This window comes from Drosophila kikkawai, chromosome 3L, assembly GCF_030179895.1.
Source record: "Drosophila kikkawai strain 14028-0561.14 chromosome 3L, DkikHiC1v2, whole genome shotgun sequence".
NCBI lineage: Eukaryota > Metazoa > Arthropoda > Insecta > Diptera > Drosophilidae > Drosophila > Drosophila kikkawai.
The window spans coordinates 16,866,655-16,887,501 of record NC_091730.1 but is presented as its reverse complement, the minus strand read 5'-3'; the positions used below and the strand labels follow the sequence as shown (position 1 = coordinate 16,887,501).

Here is a 20,847-nt window from a genome sequence, read left to right as displayed (position 1 = left end):
TTGGGTTTCAAGAGATAAATTAATCAAGAATATTTAAATTTTCTAGCCCTTCTCAAATATCTTCAAATTAACCCATTAGCATATCCATATACAAAAATCACAGACACCTTTTTAAATTGCCAAAATTTCACATTGCATTTATTTTTAGTTTCTCATCCTTTTTAGTTTCTTGTTTAATTTCATTTGTTTTTTTGCTTTTTGTTGTTTTTTATAGTTGCACAAAACTTACTTACATACACGTACAATTACATAGAAAATTACAAACCTATCTGAAAATTGATTTACATTATATAGTTGGATCATATTGTGTGTATACATATATATTTAATATATATTTTTTAAATATATTATTATTTTAATAATTTCATTTAAAAATACATAATACATAAATACGCCTTTGTTGCTTGCCGCTTTATTTAATATTATTACGATAATAATTATTATTTAGTTTATACTTTTTGCTATTTGTTTTGCTTTGTTTTTTTAAAAACCATAGATTACACTTTATCCCTAGATATATGTATATCTAAATGTATATATATAAATCGATTTATTTAGCTGCTTGGCTGGCATACATTTTCTGTTCCGTTTCTACTGCTTCCGCTTCCGCTTCCGTTTGTTCTACGTTTTAATTGCATTTAATTGTTGCAGCCAATCTCTCGAAAAGATTCCAGATTTTCTCAATATTCTCTCTCTCTCTTTAAAATTTCCCCATTCATTTCCGTTTCTTCGTTTTTCTTCGTTTTGAGTGTGTATAGCACCTTGTATCACTTTGCTCACTTAGCTCTAGATTTAATTTTCCTTTTAAAAAACGACTTTATCTTCCAAAGACAAAGACGGCAGGGAGGGGCTTGAGGGTTAAGGGGAGGGGTGAGTAAAATCTAGTTACTAGCTAAAATATACATATATGTATGTATAGTAATATATAAATCTATAATTATATTCGTACTAATAGTTTTCTCCAACATACTTTGCACTTTACAATCTATTTTTCATCTGTTCATCATTTGTCTAAGGTCTCCTTCTCCCATTTCTCTCCTCCTGTTCCGTATCTCGGTTAAAATTTCATTAAAATGGACTTGACGCCCAACAAGTTCCGTACACTGTCGTTGTATTTGATGAGCACAACCTTCGAGGAGCTGAACATGTTCAGCTTTTCGCCCGCACACAGTAGCTGCAGGCAGGTTGCCTTCTCCAGGAAATCGTCGATTTTGAATTCCCGGAGCAGATGCTTCTGACTGCTGACCGCCAGTGCATTGTTGTTGTTGTTTGGACAGAGCTAAGGGGAGATAGAGAAAGGGAAAACAATTAATAAAATATTACAAAATACATTCCAGACATTCGTCTTTTCTTTAATAAAATTTTAATTTTATTAGAGAAAAAATGAGCAAAGAACTCCCTTCAAAAGTGTTCTACGAAAGGTACCACTTCTTTAGGACCTCTTTTAATTTATTGCACATTTTTAAGCTTCATTTAAGTGGTTTTAAATCTTATGCTACCTTTTGTGGAGATTTCTTTCCTACATTTCTCATAAAGTAAATAAAAATTTTAATTTAATTTTAATTATATCCTTTAAATTACCTTGTTGAGCAACGTATCCTTGGATTTAACTTTAAGTAAATTGCACAAATCATTGAGTAATACCCATTTATCACTGCCCTCGTCTTTGAGCAAGTACAGTGGTGGCAATGGCACATCGGCCTCTTCAAATTCAAAAATATCACCATTCAATTCATTATCCATTGTCTCGATGTCCGTCGTCTGATCGTCGTCTAGCCTACTTCTACTCCTATTCCTATTCGCTTCCGTTTCCGCTACCATTTCAGCATCCACAAGCAGCTCCTTTTTCACTTCATTCTTGACATTCACAACGCTTGTTACTAAATTATTTTCAACATTTCCAGCATTCAGCTCGTCGTTGTTCTTATTGTTATTGCTATCTTCCTCGATTCCTGGCTCCAATTTAACCAGCATTGTCGTTGTTGTTGTTGTGGTTTTTGTTGCACTTCCCGTGGTCTCTCCATTTTGCTTGATCGTTAGGCCATTTGGTTCATGGTCCTGCTCTTCCTTTTTGGTTGGTAATAAGCCATTGACATTTGGCGAGTTACTCTGACTGGTGCTCATCCTCTGCGCCTGCTCTTGGTTCTTGGCCTTTTCCTTCCTTTCTCTACGTAGAGCTCTGCTCATATCACAAGCTGTGTTCGGTACATTATCGAATATATCATAACCATACTCCTTAGCATCTGGAAAATAAAAATAACAAGAGTTAAAACAAGTTTTATTTAAGATTTTAATATTTAAAGTCTCACCAAAGATCTCCCAAGGCCCATGGAAACGCATCGGCTTGATGTCAGCGGCGGCACTTTGTGCATCGCTGAGATGAGCACGCAGAATGCCTCGCATTAACTTGCTTGAAGCTAACATTAGCGGGGTTTGACCTGGATTTGGGAATACAAAAAATACAGATTAATAAAAAATCTCATTTAAAAATGTATATAAAAAACCCACCTGAGTACGTTGCCAGCAACGGATCAGCGCCATAGGAGAGCAATAGACGCACCACCTCCTCATGATCATTCTCGATGGCTCCGTGCAGTGGCCTTATACCCGATTGCGCGGCTTCCGAGTGATTCGCACCAAACTGGAGCAGGATCCGGGCAATCTCCAGCCAACCCTGAGTGCAGGCCTCGTGGAGCGGTGTGTAACCAGCATTATCCTTTTGATCCGGATTCATATTCATGCGATCCAAGCAGTAGACAACCACATCAATCAAACCCTGACGAGCGGCCTTGTGCATGGTACTCTGACCCACACCCTTGTTGAGCACCCATTTCTGGATTTCCCGGCACACATCCATCTCCGTTTTGATCTTTAAAGGCAAGTGGGAGCTACTACCGGCAATGGTGCTATCCGTATCATCCAGTCTCTCATCCGCTGCACTTTGATTATGCTCGAGAAGATGCTGAGTAAGTTGGCTGGTTGAGGTTTGGTTCTGGCCTTGACTGTGGTTCTGCTGGCTGTGATTATTATTACTCTGAGCTGGTCGCTTCTTTTTCCTTATATAATCAAAGCCCGAGCTGCCCTTCCTACGCATATACTTCCTCTTGTGAGGACACTGTGGAGCTGTGATGGATGCATGATCCTCCATTAGGGATCTCCTGGCCAGCTTGTTGTCATTGGCACTCACAATGCTATTCATTTGCTGCAGAAACTCTTCGTATTTCTGGTAGCTAATGGCATCATCGTCACCATCTCCTGCTGCCTCATTCTGGGCGCATTCTGGCGGCGCTGAAGCTGGCCGCTCGGGACCCACAAAAATCTCACGAATTATCTCACGACGCTGCTGCAACTTGGATTCTGTACGGGTCTTACTCTGCAGGACTTTTGTATCAAAGATACTAAAGTGCCTGCGGCTGGGATCATCCAGAGATGGATTATCCCCGTTTCCAGTATCCTGCTGCTGTTGTTGCTGCTGGGGATGCTCATAGAGCGACGTTGAGGCGGAGGTTTGTGATGTTTCGCTGTGGATTTGAAGATTCGTGGAGGCTGGAGCCGAAACAGAGGTCTTCCGAGGAGTACTACTACCGTTGGTCACCCTCAAATGAAGTACATCGATTATGGACTTGGGCTGACTGGAGGATTCAATCTGCTTGCTGGCTGCCTTGGTCTTGGGTTTATTCCTCTTAAAACATGCCAATTCCTGGCCAAGATCACGTCGCTCTAGATCTGGCAGCGAGGCAGCCACTTTGTTGAGTTTATTGATGGAGATCAGGCGATGGGGGATTTTCAGGGCCAACTTGTAGCGATACTCCTCCAGGTACAATTGCTGTTGTGGCGAGGTTTTGGCCGGCTTGCCAGGATTACCCTTGCTGTTGGGTTTCAGTTTGGCATTCCTGCCGTTTAGACCCAGGTGTTCAGAGTTTAAACCGCGTTTGTTTCTCAGGCGAGTGACCATCATCAAGTCCTTTTTGCTGTCCACCACTTTGCGTACATATTTCCTTTTGATTTTTGTGGTGGAATTACGTATGATCTTGTCATTGCGGAGGACTTTGCTATTGGCCAACTGGAGTTCAAGTTCCTTGCGATGCTTGGAGCGTGTCATGGTGTTGAGTTTGTGGGCAATGCGCTTGTTGAGGGTGTGACCAGGACGACGACCCACACGTGGTTTTTCCTTTTTCTTGTCCTCCTTTTCTTCCTCTTCGTCTTCTTCTGCCTCCTCCTCTTCCTCCTCCTCATCATCCTCCTCGTCTTCATCTTCTTCCTCATCTTCTTCATGACTTTCTGATGAACTGCTCTCTTGGTTCTCCTCAACTTTGGCCTTGGTTTGCTGACCCGAGGAGGCTTCTATGTTCTTCTTGTTGGTCTTGGCCATTGAGGTGTTATTGTTGGCCTTGTTATTGGTAGTCTTGACCTCTTTTTTAATATCCTTCTTGGTGGTGCTGCTGGCTGCTTTGGTTTTAATCTCCTCGCTGGAGGCCTGGCTGCGACTTAGGTGTTGTTTGACCTTCTTCTTCTGCTGCTGTTGGTCCTTGTTGTCCTCGTCGTCGTCGCTACTGGGTGCTTCTGCCTCGGGTGATCTCTGTCGGGTTCTTCCCTTCCTTAGCAAAGGTTTCTTCTGCCTGGCTGTATTCCTCTTGTGTAGCTCTGTGGTATCGCTTTCCGAGGAGCTGCTTTGACCCTGCTTCGGAGCCAAACGAGCTGCTATTCTTTGCTCCTGCTGCAAACGCTTCTTCTCTCGCTCCACCTTGCTCAGCTTCTTTTGGGCACTGCCATTACCCAAGGAGGACGAGACACCATTAGTTGTAGTGGTCAGTTGGGTTGTGGCCGACATCTCGGCTTCTGCCACAGCTGGAACGGGTTCAGGTTGACGTTTGAGAATGCGTGCCACTGGCAAATCATCCTCACTAATCTCCAATTTGATACTAGTGGTAGGCACTGTCACCACCACTTTGGTGAGCAGTTGCTCCACGAGATTATTGCAGGTACTGCCCCAGTCCAGTAGGTTACCTAAATTGCCACCAACCTCATCTTCCAGACCCAAGTCCGCAGCTTTTGGCACAGGCGCCGGCGCCGGTTCTAGCTTGATTTGTATGTGATTGGTTATCTGGTGGTTAGGTGGTGTCCTTGGCGGTGAAGCTGTCCTACAGGCATTACTGGTCGTTGTGGAGGTGACCAAAACAGGCGGCGGTGTAAATGTGAAACCCTTGAGCTCCGCCTTGGTGCGTATTCGGGGTTCCATCTTGGGCAGGGGATTCACAGTTGTGGAGGAAGATGATTCTGGTTGCTTTTCCCGTTCCCGCTTGGCGGCCAGCGCCTGTTCGTTAACAGCAATCACAGGTACTGGTGCCACCACAACCACCGAAGTGGAAGCAGCAGCAGTAGAGATGAGAGGTGCAGATCCCAGAGATTCTGCCTCCAGTCTCGCCTGCTTGGCCGCCGCTTGATTGTACTCTTGAAGATGCCTCTTCCTGCCCAAATAGTTGGGATTACTGCTGTTGTGGGGACTGGGTGAGGGTGTGGGCAGTAGTAGCTCCGCTGCTGGTGGCTTCTTCACCTGCACAATACTTGTCTCCGGCGGCTGTCGCTTGGCATATGGATTCGTTTCCAAAACACTGGGACGCATTTGTTGCAGTGTTTTGATCACCAAAGCGGGAGCAGCTACTGGCACAGGCGCAGGATGAGGAGGAACTGATGATACCGTGGAAGGAAGAGCAGGAGCTGGCGCTTGTCTTATCACCGCTGTGGATGCGCCTCCTCCAGTCCTAGTGGCCGCCGAGAAATTGGGCGTTATATCGAACCTGGGGAGTCCTAGTCCCCCGCCGATTGGTACCTTATGATCCGTCGTACTCGGTCTCTGGTGATACGTGTACTCGGTGGAGTCCGCCGTTTGCTTCACCGTTCGCATGGATAAATCCAGTGGCGAATGCAGGGCTGATGGCGGCGGTGGAGCTGAGGTAACTGGTTGGGAATTGGGAACAACAGCTGCAGGAGGTGTGGCCGGTGGTTGCTGGATTACTCTACTCGAAGGCGCTGAATGATTCCTCAATGGCGCCTCCATATTCAGAGTCTTCTTGATGATCTGCAAATTCAATTCCTGCTCACTGGCCGTGTTTCGCTTCAACATATCGTTGATCAACGCTCGATAGTTGGGCTTGGCTGCAGTTGGTGCTTTCTTGGCAGGATTAGAGGCGGGATGGCTTTGGGTTTGTGATTGACTTCCCGGCTGGTGGTAGCAAATATCCGGTCCGTGAGGATACACCTGCAGGGTGGAGTAGTTAGCACTGTTGGAGGAGGATGACGAGGATGAGGATGGGGCGGGCTGTTGATGTTGTAGCTGTTGGTGGCTGTTGGCTCCTGGACCTAGTATCGTTCCAGGAGCTCCAGCCGGTGGTGGTGCTGGCGCTGGTGGCGCTGGCGTGGGCGAGGCCACCGCTCCAGCTGCTGGCGACGGCGTCCCTTGGTGGTAGTAACTTGTATAAGGCGTTGAGCTGCTACTCGTTCCCACTCCAGCTCCATGCTGCTGCTGCTGGATCAGCTTGCCGTACTTTGTGGGATAACCATGAGGCGCAGGCACAGTGGCCAGCATTGCCGGCGATGAATCCCTTTCGCGGCTCTCTACATTATAGGGATTGTGATAGAGCGAGGATCTTGTGGGCTGCGGCAAACTACCGCCACCGAGGGAAGCATGTTCTGGTTCCAATTTCACATAACTCGTGGTTGCTGGTGGCGGTGCCGTCGGCTTGGAGCTCTTCACGGGCTGCTGGCTGTAGTAGGACCCAGCAGGACGTCCAAAGGTGGGCGCTCCTCCTCTAGGATACTCCAGGCTGGGTCCTGGGGCTTCTCTTACATACTTCTCAATGGCATTGTGCACGGTGGTTTGGAACTTTTCCGTACTAAATGTCGGCATCGGCATGTACAGACTCTGGTGATGAGAGGACGTGGAAGCGGTTGCTGGCGGCGTTCCCGTCGACGTAGGCGTTGCTCCGGCACTCCTCTGCTCCGGCGGTGTCTCATAGTGGGGCGGACACTTCCTTGCATAGTTTGGACTCGGTTGCTGGTGCTCATTGCTGGGATTACTAGGATTCACAACGTGCTCCATTTCATAGTGGCGGACGGATGAGGAATTGGAGCTGGAGGAGGCCGAGCTGGCGGTGGGTATTGCAGAGGAACTAGCGGCGGGCGGTGCATAGGTAAGCACCTTGGTTGCGGCAGGTACACTGGAGTACTTGATGTCCTCACTATAATATCGCTGGCTGTTTGGTCCTGGCATAGGTCCTGGAATCGCTCTGGATCCCGAAACCACGCTAGACCCTCCTGCAGGTGGCTTCCCATACGAGTATCTAGCCGGTTGCTGGTGATGATGCAGCTGCTCATCGGCTGGCGGCCAGTAGGCCGAGCTACCCGTTGCATAAATGGCAGGATTCCCATGATGTCGCAGACCTGGCGCCGGCGCAGGAGCCGGCACAGCCTGGCTCTTGTAACTCCAGCTGGGATGCGGATCGGGCATCTTTTTCACCGTCAAATTTTGGTTTGAGGTGTAGTACTGCAGGTGAGGATCACTGCCGCTGGGCGTCGTAGATCCTGGTCCCTGGGGACCAGGATGAGGCGGCAGGCCAGGTTGACCCGGCTGTGTGCTCCTGTTCATGTACATTGCCGTCCGGGATCGTTGATCCTCTGCATGGTGATGATTGCCATAGCTGCCGGCGGAGGAGGAACTCCCCACCGATGTGGAGCTGGTGGGATGGTGATGCAGTTGCTGCTGCTGCTGGTAGTGATGTGGATGCTGCTGGTGGATTGCTTGTTGCTGCTGTTGCAGTGGAGGTGGCGGTGGTGGCGGGTGGTGTTGGTGGATTGGCTGCTGGTGGTGCGTGGCTTGCGAGTGATGTGGATGCGTTGAATGGTGCTGCTGCTGCATCGAGGGATGATGCGGCTGATGATGCGTCTGATATTCGTGATGTCTGTTGGGTTCCATGGTGGTGGTCTGAAAATAGTAAGGAAAAATTAAAAACATTATTTAAGGTCAATTTATTTAAACTTTTCATGATCAGTTTGCAATGAAAATTAGTTTACAATATCAATATAATTTAAAAAGATCAATCTACAATTTAAAAAGCCTGAACAAATTAATATTAAAAAGCCATTAACATAAAATTAAACTTTTCAAGAGCATCAATTTCATTAATTTGTTTTCATCGCGATAATATATATAATTATTATTAATTGCCTAAATATGTATAAAAACTTAAATATTTCAAAGCTAAATCAAGTAAAGAAAACCCCAAAGGTTTTAATTGTATTGAAGTTAGAATTCCCAACTGTGAAGATTAGATTTAAAATAACATTTAATAATAAAATAAAAGCAAACAACAAATAAATTTTCATATTATATAATTTTCTAGTAATTGTCTTTAGTTGTACCTCATAGTTTTGCATTTAATTAAGAAACTATTGTTATAAAAAATACATACACAATAAAAGTTAGATCTAGTTTAGAACTTACTTACTTTTTACAACTACCATTCTATTCAATTAAAAACATTAAGAAGCCATTAATAAAGCTTCTATAATGTTAATCAATCAAAAATAATTAAACTAATTGGAATGGTTTCAGTGCAGAAATTCCAGTTAAAACACAGCAATTAGATTGTTCTACAAGTCACGACTTCCTATGCGAATGTATCTCAAAGATAGTCTCCACACTTGGGCTATTTTTATTACCAATTTCACAAATCAAACCATGAAACTGTTAAAGCAATAAAAATGGACTAAAACCCTTTTATGAGAGCAATAAAATAGAAATAAAAATAAACTCAGGAAATAAGCCGAAGCCAAAGTTTAAGCTTATTTTGGGTTTTGTCATTTTCCGCGAATATTTATTGTGGCTAATAAAAGTTTAAGCCATCTGACGGACGACTCATGCAAATATGAACAAATTCCAAAGCGCGATGATGAAATTGCTAAAAACAAATAAACTTAAAAATTGCTATTCGCCTTTTACAAAATATATATGTATGTTCGTAGGAGAAAGAAGAGAGAGATAACGAGAGGCAGGCCGAGTGGGCGAGAGGGAAATGCAAACAGTTCAACGACTTTCTAAAGAACGTGCACGAAAATAAACTGACTTTCCAATGAACCGAGCACAGCACAAAAATGCCCCAAAAACTGATTCATTTATGGCGAAAATGAGAGAGAAATCAGACACGACAATATGGCTATAACCTTAAAAATATACTCTTGGAGTTTGGCTAAGAATAGAGCATGTAAATTGGATATAAATCGAAGATTTTTATATTTAAATTAGGTAAAGTATTTAAGAGTTTATTGATCTGTTTTAGAAGAAATGAGATAAATTATCTGTGTAATAAATTTTTCCTTATTTGTATATTTAGATGATTTTTTAAAGATACAAATTATCTTATCGTTTGAAATCTATGTAAAGATAATTGAAATATATGCAAATTGAAATTAATATTCTTATATAGCCGAATATAGGTAAGGTTACTATTAATTGATTTTATTTTAAATATATTTTTTCTAAATATATAAGAAATTTTTAAAAAGTAACATAGTATTGTACCTATTAAAAATCAATAGTTGATATTTTAATTTTAATTTTCCACATTGTTATATTGTTTTCAATTCAAAATAGTGGAAATATTTAAATAAACCCATTTTACCAGCCATATATTTTAAGTCTAACTGTTTTATAATATTTTCAGCTCAATTAATTTTACATAAAAATGGCCTGTTTATAATTACAACTTCAATATTGCTTTAAAATTAAAAAAGAAACAAAATAACCGAGATAAGACGTCTCAAGTTCTCTTGCAGTTCTTGCCGGGGCTCGTGTTCAGTGTCGGAATTTTGAATTTCAACCATATGCTATGGAGATAAGGCCAACAGCCGTGGATTTGCCTTTGCCAGAGTTCATTCGCGTGTTCGCATTATTTTACAAAAAATACAAAATAAGTACTCAAAATTAAACAAAAAACATTTCCTCAGAGAAAAACGAGCAGCAGCAGTGCACGTAATACTTTTTAAACTGCTCTAATCGCTGTTATCAATCCGCGGGGGGATTATAATCAAACGGAATGACAGACCCCAAGCGAACACTTTACTCACGTGTCTCCCGATTAGCGGGCAAGCAAATAGTATAAATAAATAGAGAAATAATGGACAGAATCATACACATTTATCACAAAAAAATATTAGGGCAGAGATAAAAACATTAGCGTTGGAATACGGCTCAAGGCGAAAGGCCTCGGCAATCATATCTATTATAAACCAAAACAAATACTAAAAATAAAGGAAAACAAATAAGTTGTAGTAGGGAAAAAAAAGAGAGAAACACAAAACAAGAAATCTTTTTCGATTTGCGCACAAATTGCTGACGGACGGACAGACGGGGGTTCCGTCAAAAGTTATTCAACAAAATTCACTTCTATTGTTGTTGGTGGATGCTCACAGTGTTGTGGGCGTGTTCGACATTGTTAATTGTCATTTTCTATATGTATTGGAATACGTAAATATTTCTGTATCTGTTCAAGCATTGGCAGACCTGTTAATTTGTTTAAAGCAGAGCATAAACTGAAACTATAAATAAACTAATGGCAGATTTTAAATGATTCAACAAATGGTGTAGAAAAAATCTTGATTGCTTTTTCCCTTGTCAGTTTAATTTTTTATTAATTAATGTTTATAAATGTTTAGGCAATAAATAATATTTGTTAGACAAGTGAATGTCAGGTTGGCATTATATAAAAGAGTAATGTGAATAAAATATCAAAATAAAAGTAGTCTATTGAATTTTATAAGAATTTAAAGCGGGTTTCTTGCATTTCATTATTTAAATAAAAAGTGATATTCAGGAATTTATTAAATTAAAAACTGAGACAGGTAATTCATATATTGTTTATATTTTAATATTGATTAAGAAGAGGAATTGTTATTAGTATTATTATTTATTGTAAAAACTTTTGCGTGTTTATTTTCTTTTTAGCAAAGTATTTTATAAATTTATATAATTATTTTAAGTAAATAATCTATTAATTATAACCAGTATTTTGATTGTAGAATTACTCCAAGACATTAACAAAAAAAGATTCAAAAAGTTTCCTTTCGATTTCTGCAAGTGAATGAACTTTGTATCTCATTAAGGCCTTCACAATCTATCCTAATCAACCGTAAAAAAGCTTTCCCCTTCGTGTTAAAGCAAATATTTTTTATATTTGTGTGTTTTCCTTATCTTTTATTTTCTACTGCTATTATTTTTTTCTTTTATCTCTTCAGCATTTGCAATTCAAAATTTTTAATTTTTACAGCTGCCAATGTTCGAATAAAAAAAAGGTAAAAGAAAAAAAAAACGATGGAAAAAATTCCCAGAGTTTGGCCTTGGCTTAAAACAAACAAAAATGGCAACAACCATCATAAAAACAACAATTTAAATTCAGTGAAAAATAGAAAGAGAAATGGTAGAGAGAAAGAGAGGTGGACAAGTGCAAATAGCAAACATTGCCGCTTGTTTTGTTTTTAGCGTTTATTTAGCATTTTAATTTGGCATTTGTTGAGCCTGCTAAAGCAGCTATTGTTGCTGTTTTTGTTTAGGTTTTTGTTGTTGCCCACGCCGCTTGCTTTGTTTTATAATTTCACATTTCACAAAAGTTCGTTGTGCTCTTACGACGCTCACATTTCACTTGTGTTTGTGCTTTCCGCTTAACAGTGTGTGCATCGGTGTCAGTATCAATGTATGTGGTTTTATTTATATCATTTGCAATAACAAAATAAAAATGCGTCACAAATTTATTTGCACTTTTGCTGTCGGTTATTCGTATCAGAGACTCTCGCAAGCGCTAAGCATTATAGCATTTATAGCCTTGACCCCTACAATCTACACAATGTGTATAAAAAATGTTCTCTCTTTTTTCCTTGTATTTTATACATTTTGGGTTTGCATGCCAGAACTTAATTGAAACATTTTGGCTGAGGGGCAAAAACTTTTGGTGTCAGAATAATGTACAATATATATATTATTCTTAAAGTGAAAAACTTTTGCAAAGGGAAAGGTTATATGGGCATATTCGGTAAAGAAGTATTGGTAACATACATATACATTTATAAATTAGCAGGTATGGAAGCTCTTTACGTGATACATTTAGTCACCAAATGTTGTGGCTTTAAGGTCATAATTCAATGTTCAATATTATGTTTTTTAAATTTCCAAACCAGACATTTTGAAAAGCACTTTTATTCAGATATACATACAACGGCTAACAATAATTTTATCCTAATGTGTACCATATGATATTTTTATTACAAAAGACTTGTTCTTCCTAAGGTCAATATTCTTCCAATGTACTTTGCACTCAGGGTCAATTGTGAGGCCCAGAAACGTTAAAACTATTTAATCTGGCGTTTCACCAAACATTTTTTTAAATAAAAGTATTAAAACATAACACTAGTTAGACAATATTTTAGATAAAGCTGTTAATAAATTAAGAAGGTTGATAAGCTAAAAGCTAATGAAAAGGTAGCATAGAAACATAATAAATTATTTAATAAATATTTTAAATAAATATGTATTAATACATTTTATATCAAGTTTAGAATTAGTGTCATTATAAAATGTAAATTATATATTTTCCAGCTTCATTGTAAATAATTCTCAGTTTCTGGTATCTCCCCCATTTCAAATGAATTTATTGGAATCCCATATTCCCCACATCAGAAATTAAAATAAGATATTTCCATTAAGTAATTCCCTATGAATTTCCCGTAAACTAAAGAAAATAAAGCCAGCAAGCAACAGAATAATAATAAAATATGAATTTATAACCAAATCCAAGCCGTTAAAATTTCCCATCATTAAAATTTAACCATTTAACAATATAGAAAACTGAAATCCAGACTTGCCTACGAATTCCTCGATTACCAATTAAATAACAATAAAAACCTGAACAAGATCATTGGAACTGATTCATGTTTAATAAATACAAAAAATCAGTTGATTTTGTTTTTGTTTCTATTTGTTTTGTTCGGAAATATACATATATTTGCATATATTGAGATGAAAAACTTGAAGCTGATGAGATACTTTTGTGAGAGAATGAAAATGAGCGCGCCAAAAAGCGAGCAGAAGATGATCATCCGTATAAATGGAGATAATGATGACAGATACGAGAAAGATCATTGAGAACTTTATGTTAGTAGATGTTGTTGTTGTTGATTTTGTTCGCCTTTGGGGGCCAACAACACACTTACACACTCACTACGTACGTATCTGCGCTGTTGCTCGTTGTATCTGTATCTCGAAAAGTGTGCTGACTTGCTTGTATCTGTATCTGTATCTGTAGAATTTATGTCGTCGCCGCCGCAAAAACAAAAACAAAACAGAACAAAAAAAATGTTGTAATACACATGAAAAAAAAAAAAACAAATGTGAGGCGTGACAAAGACGGAGCGATGCACCGTTCGTTGTGATTCGCCATCTCGCTTTAGCACTCGCTGTTTTCAGCATTGTGAGATGATGATGACAAAATCAAATAAACAGAAGCTAAAGGAACAACAATAATAACAACAACATTGAGAAAACAGCAAGTAAGCGGGACAATTTAAGATAACAACAATGTCAACGACTGGCCCCTTCTCTTTCACACATCTCCTCGCCGCGCGTCTTTCTCTTTCTAATGCGATGTGCACACGTTTTATTTATGCTCTCTCTTTCTCCTTCTCCTTCTGTCTTGCTTGTCTTCTTTCTCTCATTTCTCATTCAATATCAAAGCAAAAGCAATAAAAATCAGCAATAACAACAAATGCGGCAGTTTTCGTGATTCCCTTTTGTTGTTTTTGTTAATTTCAATTTATTAGCATTTTATTTGCAGTTGTTGCTTTTTCATTGCCGCAAAAGTTTCGTTTTATTTTGTTGTAAATGGTGTGTTTATTTATTTTTTTTCATTTTGCCTTAACTTTGCTATAATTGTTTTATTGTTGTAGTTGTTGTTGCCGGTGGTGGTGGTGGTGTACATTTTCATTGCTTTTTGAAGTCAATTTGTCATCATGAACAATGATTTAATTGCTTGAAATTATGAGTTTGTGAAATATGTACATACATATGTATGTGCAAAAGGAAATGGTAAGGCAAAAAAGTTATAAAAGATATAAAAAGAAACCAGTGAAATATGTTTAAAGCAGATGGAGAAAAACTTCAAATAATAAAGGAAAAGTTTAGATGATGAAAGAGATTTAAAAAGAGATAGCTAAATTTTGCGACAAAGGAAATGATTTTGTTATGTAACACAACAAAAATAAGATGAACAAATTAATAAAAAAATTTATTATACAAAAAACAAGCTAAAGAAAGGAAAAACTAATGGAATTAATTTACAATGATAATTAAAATACAGCTCCCAAAAAAGTAGAATGCATTCAAATTGTATCTTTATATTTACCAGAGATCGTAATAGGTATTATTATAAATCACAATGAAATTTTCCTGAATTAATTTAACTAATTACCACTGCTGTTTTTACAGTAATATATTTTAAGTTTGCAAGTTTCTAAATTATGGTGGCGAAAACAAATACAAATACGTATCTTGGTATAAAAATATGAACATATCAGTTTTAATGACTAATAAATCACACACATAAGAATAATTTCTCTCTGATTCATCCACTCTTAAAACGTATATTATATGTGTATCTTTTTATAAAAAGAATCAAGTCTTTATTATAATATAATATTTATTTTCATATGTAGATATTGTAAAAATAAAAAAATATATCTATATTTATTTTCCACGCACCGTTGACCGCAATAACAACCGTGAAATATTCCAACATTTGCCTATAATTCGCCATGAAACTTCCCATATTAATTCAAATGAATCGTAATTATTTAACCTAAATTTCACACCATCTCCGTCACTCTCTTTCCCATTCGAATCAATTTATAAGGTAACAAAAATGCCATTATTATATGAAATTAGATCACGGCAAAATGAGTGACACAAATACCATTTGCATGGCATCGTTTGTTCGCATGTGTGTTCTGATTATTGTCATTTGGTATTACTTCAGTTCCGTTCTGCTTTCTACTTAACAACTAATCAAGGAAAATTATGAAATTGCATAGGAAAAACAGGGGCCAGAGAGCAGATAGTGGAGAGCAGAGAGGATGAAAAAAAAAAATGGAAAATAATATGATAAATGAGGCATTGAGATGGCTTTTGTTGAGTGACAGAATGAATTGTGAAAAAGGAGGACAGTTTTATGGGCGTTTCTTTATGTAAAACGATTGGGAAACAAGTTGAGAAATTCTATATTTAGCTTTACTAGATGATAACCTTGCTGTTATTTGGTGTGTTTTTAGTAATGAGAAGGAATATATTTCAATTTAAGAAACTTTAGTAAGTTTTCCGAGTTGCTTTTATTTAAATTATATAGATTTAAAATCCACTTAAATGTGAATTTAAATACTCTATTGAAGTTACTTTAACTTTTTTATTTATATTTCATTCATTCAACTTTGTAACACGAGTTTAGTAATTTTAAAAATTCATTTCACACCTCAACAGGTGTCAAATTGAACAGAAAAAAATGTATTCATACAACAAAAGTATAAAAACAAGTTTGACAAGGGCAATGCGAGAATTAAACTGAAATTCGGGACCTCCAAAAAATGAATTAAACCAGAAATACTTTTCGCTTGACTCATAGAACTGTTTGTAAATTGAATATCGCATACAATGCAATCTTCCTGGCTGACAAAAAATAATTAAAAACCGAATATGACAGCGAAATGCGAGGAAGTTTAAGTGTAGATTTGTATTTATTTTCCCAATCTTGTCTAGTCAGCAAATGAGTTGGTAAATTGTTAGATTTCTGAACAAGTATGTGTGTTTGTATACACTCACTAAAAATAAACCAAGTAAACAAAAGTTGGCAAAAAGGGCAGACAAAGTAAATTTATAGTTGTTGCTACGAAAAAAAAAGTACCCACAAAAAGCGAAGGGAGAATCTGTGTGGAAAACATTACGACGGGGGAGGCACAAGGCAGAAGGGTGGGAGGTAGGTGTTGGGGAGCTTAGCCATGTGATAGAGGTGAAATGAAGCAGCAAATAGAAGGGGTTTCAACTTGAATTTATGAGTACTTCTATATCCACGGAAAGTTCTCAGACCAAAGTTCAAATTGATGGGAGTTTATTTTTTTAACGGGCTAAAAAGTTCTTATCTCAGTAAATTTTAGTCGAAGCCCAAGAAGCTAGCCATAAAGCAGCAATTCATGGTCTTGGTGAAATTTTATTATTGGCAAAGGCAGCGTGTGACAGTAACGGATTTATATGGCAAACACGTTTTAAACTGGCTTTTTGCAGCTCTTCTTTTGTGCACAAGAAATGAATTTAATTTCGAGGTTATTTATAGCATAGATTAATATGTATTCAAAGTTTGATTAGGTACCAGATAATCCAACAAAGGCAAGTTGACAGAAATTTGATACCTTTCTTAATTTCATGCTATTAGGAAATTACTTGATATGCGCTATCTGATAGATAAGGCTCAAAAGTGCCAAGATAGTTGACTTTCTTCTTTGTTTTGTATATCTTGAAGTGGTAGAGAAATAGGTTTAAATATGTGGGACATCTAAAGATTAAATTTTTATTATATTGGCAAATAACCAATTTTAGTTTCTATTTCTATCTTAAACTCCTCAAAATGTATTCAATAAATCAACTAACTAAGTTCTATTAAATATCTTTGATAAATGTATTTAAGCTATAATTATAAGTAACACAAGAACTAGTTTATATAAGTGAATACTTTATCATTACTCTATTTTACTAATTGGCTAATTATGTGTAAAGCGTAACCTTAAAAAAAACCTTAAACAAGCAAAAACAAAAAGAAACCCCAAAGTATTTCCCATTTTTTTATGGCCAATAACGATGTGTCAGAACTTTTCTCGCTAGTGTCATCCGCTCATAACTATTATTCTCCCCAACCGATTCCGCTCAACTTCCACGCCGGAGATACATATACAAATACCTACAACGAATAGCCAACAGATATCTCTTCAAAGTTAACGTTATTCATCAGAGCCAACTCGGCAACACGGCACGGCGGCGGCACACATGCAAACAGATAGCCAAGCCAACAGTCTTGGCTTGTTCTGTTTTCGGTTTTCTCTGTTTGTTTCGAAACAAACCGGTTAAACGCTTTTAGCTTTTAGCTTTCAGCGAAAAGCAGCAAGAAAGAACAGCACACATAAAAAACAGAAACCGTTTAAGCGTACAATGGGCGTAGTTGGTTAAAGTACAGAGGGGAAGTTACGGGGTTGGGAGAGGATTGACTACAACTAATTATCAACCTCAACGAATCGCGCACAGCTGTACAGAGCAAACAAACGCAGTTGAATTCGTTTCAAATCGCTCGATTCGATTCTGGGTTTCTATTTCCCCTCAAACCATAACGATTTATCAACAAATCAAACGTTCGGTGGTTGGTGGGTAGTGGTGGCCCCAAACATTGTAAACATTACGAGCACAAATTGTTTTTGGCCCGTTATCAGTTTGGGGAAGTTCTTTTTTTTGCCCGATTTTCGATTTTCAGATTAGACCGAAAATGAGGAAACCCTGAAACAAATACAGTCAAAATTCTTGAATAAATAAAATAACCATATGTTAAAGTTTAAAAATTAAGTTATATGGAAACTAATGGAATGGGAAACAAAACAACAATCATATTTTAAAAGAGTCACAAAAGGAAATAGAGCTAGCTTTGAGCATTTAAAAATATTATATTGCGAGGCCTTAGTATAAAAACATACAAAATAATAAGATAATACTATAAAGTATATAAAATAATATAATTGTTTAGGTATTTAAGATTTATTTTCAAAGTTCCTCAGTGTTATTTTATGTATTTCACAGGTAGTAATAGTTTGTAAACTTTTCGAATATCTTTATAATTTCAATGTCTTAGTATTTATCGCATCTAGAATATAATAACATCGGTCTAATATATAAAACCAAAATGTATTTATAGCGGTAACCAACGAAAGGTTAACTTATAGATGTTTCACTGTATACTTTATGTAATCTTCATTACATGTTTGCTCATTTTCTTTTGGCTTTCCATGTTCTGTTTGTTTTGCGTTGAGTAATTTATGAACCGCTTGGACTATTTCTAGAGAGAGGAATAAATATACACAACACACACATAGACATTTATATGCATATATACATATGTTCGCATCCAGTATCGCTTTACAAGCTGATAACAAAATTGAACAGAGAAACGTGACTTGAAGCGGTCCGTAAATCCGGAGAACTGGGTATTTAAACTATTTGATCAAGCAATGCAAACATTGGCATTTGGGAATGCACGAGTGCATATGAGTTGCTAAAAATAAAAATTCAGTAGAATGTTAAGGTCATTAAACATTCAATTAATTGTTGATACATCCATGACAGGCAGTTTCATCATGTGAATAAAGTCGTTAAGGAATCAGTAAACTCGTGTTTATAAATCTCAATTTGCAAAAGCCTTATACTATAGCAAAAATAATATTAAGTAAAACAATAACTACTAAGTGCAAAGATATTCCTAATTAGCAAAACCGCATTTATTAGAAACTACTTTATGCAAATTTATATTTAGAATATTATATAATTAATACAATATGTAAATTCTTTTTAATTATTCTATAAGGGAAAATCAGTTTTGTATTTAGCATTCTGCTGATATTGATAAATTAAAAATATATGTATTATTTCTTTAACTACCTAAATCTTTAAAATTTCCTAATCAGACAGTATAATCTACATAACAAATTTTAAGAAATCATCATTTCTTAATGACAGTCTCATCCTTATAATGAATGAAAATGAAAAGCAGTTCGAGTTTTATCCATTATCGATGGGCTTTACCGTTATTTACTGGCGATTACGAATAAAGGCATTAAAAAAAAACCCCGAAATTCTTCGAAGAGCGTGAGAAGCTTGAAAGAAGGGCTTGACGTGAGAAGAACAAGCGTGAAGACAAAAAGAAGATTATAAGAAAAGAAAGCGAAGAAGAGCCAACAGCAGCAGCAGCTGTTATCAAGACAGTAACTGTAAATAAGCCACCTGTAGCCGTTTCGCATGTTCAAAAAAAAATGAAACAAACACAGCATAGTTGCCCTCCTCTTTTCCTCTCTCTTTTTCTTAGATATTTTTTTTGGTTAACATAACAAGGCAACAGCATAATTAAAGCCCTGATTTTAAAGTTTAAAACTTTAAGCTTATATAAAAAAATATAAAAAACTCACCTTGAGATGCTCCAATATTAAATGTTTCCTTTCTTTGTGGTTACCTCCCACGCGTGGCCCTTAAATCCGTTTACTGTTATATTTAATGTAAACTCGGCGCTGCTTCTGCTGTTGTTTTTGTTGTAATTCCTTTCAGCATTGCTTTTCACTTTACTTCACTCACACACACACAGAGACACATATGTAGAGAGCGAGAGACACGATATACGTACAAATTTCTCGTGCTGCAACTTTTTCTCTCTTTTCTTTTCTTTGCTTTCTTTCTTTCTTTTTATATATATTTTTTTTGTGTAAACCAGTATTTTTGTGCCTTCTTTCACTTGTATGATTTTTTTTATTCAAGAAATTGTTGAATAACGGTTTCTGTTAGCCGCTACGCTCTTGTTGCTGTTGTTGTTGTCATGAATTTCACTTTGCTTTCGCGTTTCACGCATTGCTGCTGCTTCTTCTTCATCGGCTTCGTCTTGTTGCTCCTTTTTCTTTTAATAGTTGTAGTTGTTGTTTTAGCCGTGGGAAACCTGTCCAGCAGCCTTACAGCCGCTGTTTTTGTTGCTTTTCATTTTTCGGCCGCACATTTTCATAGCTTTACTCTACAGAAGACACTTCAGACATTTAATATTTAAATATTTTTGCGTTTTGCTTCTTTTTTATAAGTGAAAAAGCAAGCAAACAGCGTGTGTACATATTTAATAAATAAGGCAAAAATTCCAACAAAATATACAATTATTGTTGTTGCTCAACGTTCATTGCCACACACACACACATACTTCAACGAGCAGACAACGAGTCAGACACAACCGCATACATATACAATTTTTTTGGGGGCTAAGGGGGGCGGTTTTTTTCTTTTTGTTTCAAGGCAACTTCATTTCTTGACTCTTTTTCCTCCCCCGCAAAGGGAAACAAAGAAAATTTCACTTGTCTCGCACACACACACACTCATACTCTCGCACACACCGAGACTCGCACATTTCCCCAAAGGAAATATAATTTAAAACATTTTTATTGACACAATTACAAGGTTTCTGCTTCTTGCGTCTGTTGTTGTTGCCGCTTGCTTGCTTGCTTCTTCTCTTTATCGTTGTTGTTGTTGTTGGCCTACTTTGTGTGTTGTTGTTGTATTTGCTTTTTTCTCTGGCTTTTATTTTTTGTGTTGCTCCAACTTCTCTTCGCTTTGAAAAAATTTCACACGCGCCGTTTCTTTTTTTCGTAGTCTCTTTTTTTACGTAAATTAGATTGCCATTTGAAGTTATTTCGGTTTGTTGGGATTGCACTTGGTATTTAGCTATTATATATATGTATATATACGTGTGTTGCACTACATTATATTTATAAACATTATGTGTATATGTTTGAAATTTTAATTTTATTTTCGTATAAAAAGAAAATCAGACGAGACGAACGTATGAACAAATGAAATGGTCTTTGTTGTGTTTTTTTTTTAGTGATCAGTGTGGCCAGACGGAAATTGAAACAAAAGGAATTTGTCAGTGTGGCCAGATTAAAAGTTGGCCTAGCGGCTAGCGTCAAGTGTAGCAATCGGTA

At 37.4% G+C, this 20,847-nt stretch overlaps 1 protein-coding gene across 4 annotated transcripts; it reads right to left on the bottom strand.

Annotated features, from left to right (window-relative positions):
- Window positions 1–108: 108 nt before the first annotated feature.
- On the bottom strand, window positions 109–20,752 carry LOC108085519 (uncharacterized). 4 transcript variants are annotated; one of them, XR_011445065.1, is made up of 7 exons: window positions 20,405–20,752; window positions 19,303–19,892; window positions 2,509–7,981; window positions 2,310–2,438; window positions 1,582–2,243; window positions 971–1,279; window positions 109–850 (listed from the first exon to the last, which is right to left on the bottom strand). XR_011445065.1 is itself a non-coding variant. In XM_070286147.1 (6 exons), the coding sequence occupies exons 3-6, from the start codon at window positions 7,970–7,972 to the stop codon at window positions 1,058–1,060; spliced, it is 6,477 nt and encodes a 2,158-aa protein (XP_070142248.1). In that variant the 5' UTR covers window positions 7,973–7,981; window positions 19,303–19,892; window positions 20,321–20,752; the 3' UTR covers window positions 109–1,057. The 4 variants fall into 4 exon arrangements, 3 of the variants coding, with proteins under 3 accessions (XP_070142248.1, XP_017037635.1, XP_017037637.1); XM_070286147.1 differs by having other exon boundaries at window positions 109–1,279; window positions 20,321–20,752; XM_017182146.3 differs by having other exon boundaries at window positions 109–1,279; window positions 19,303–19,904.
- Window positions 20,753–20,847: the final 95 nt, after the last annotated feature.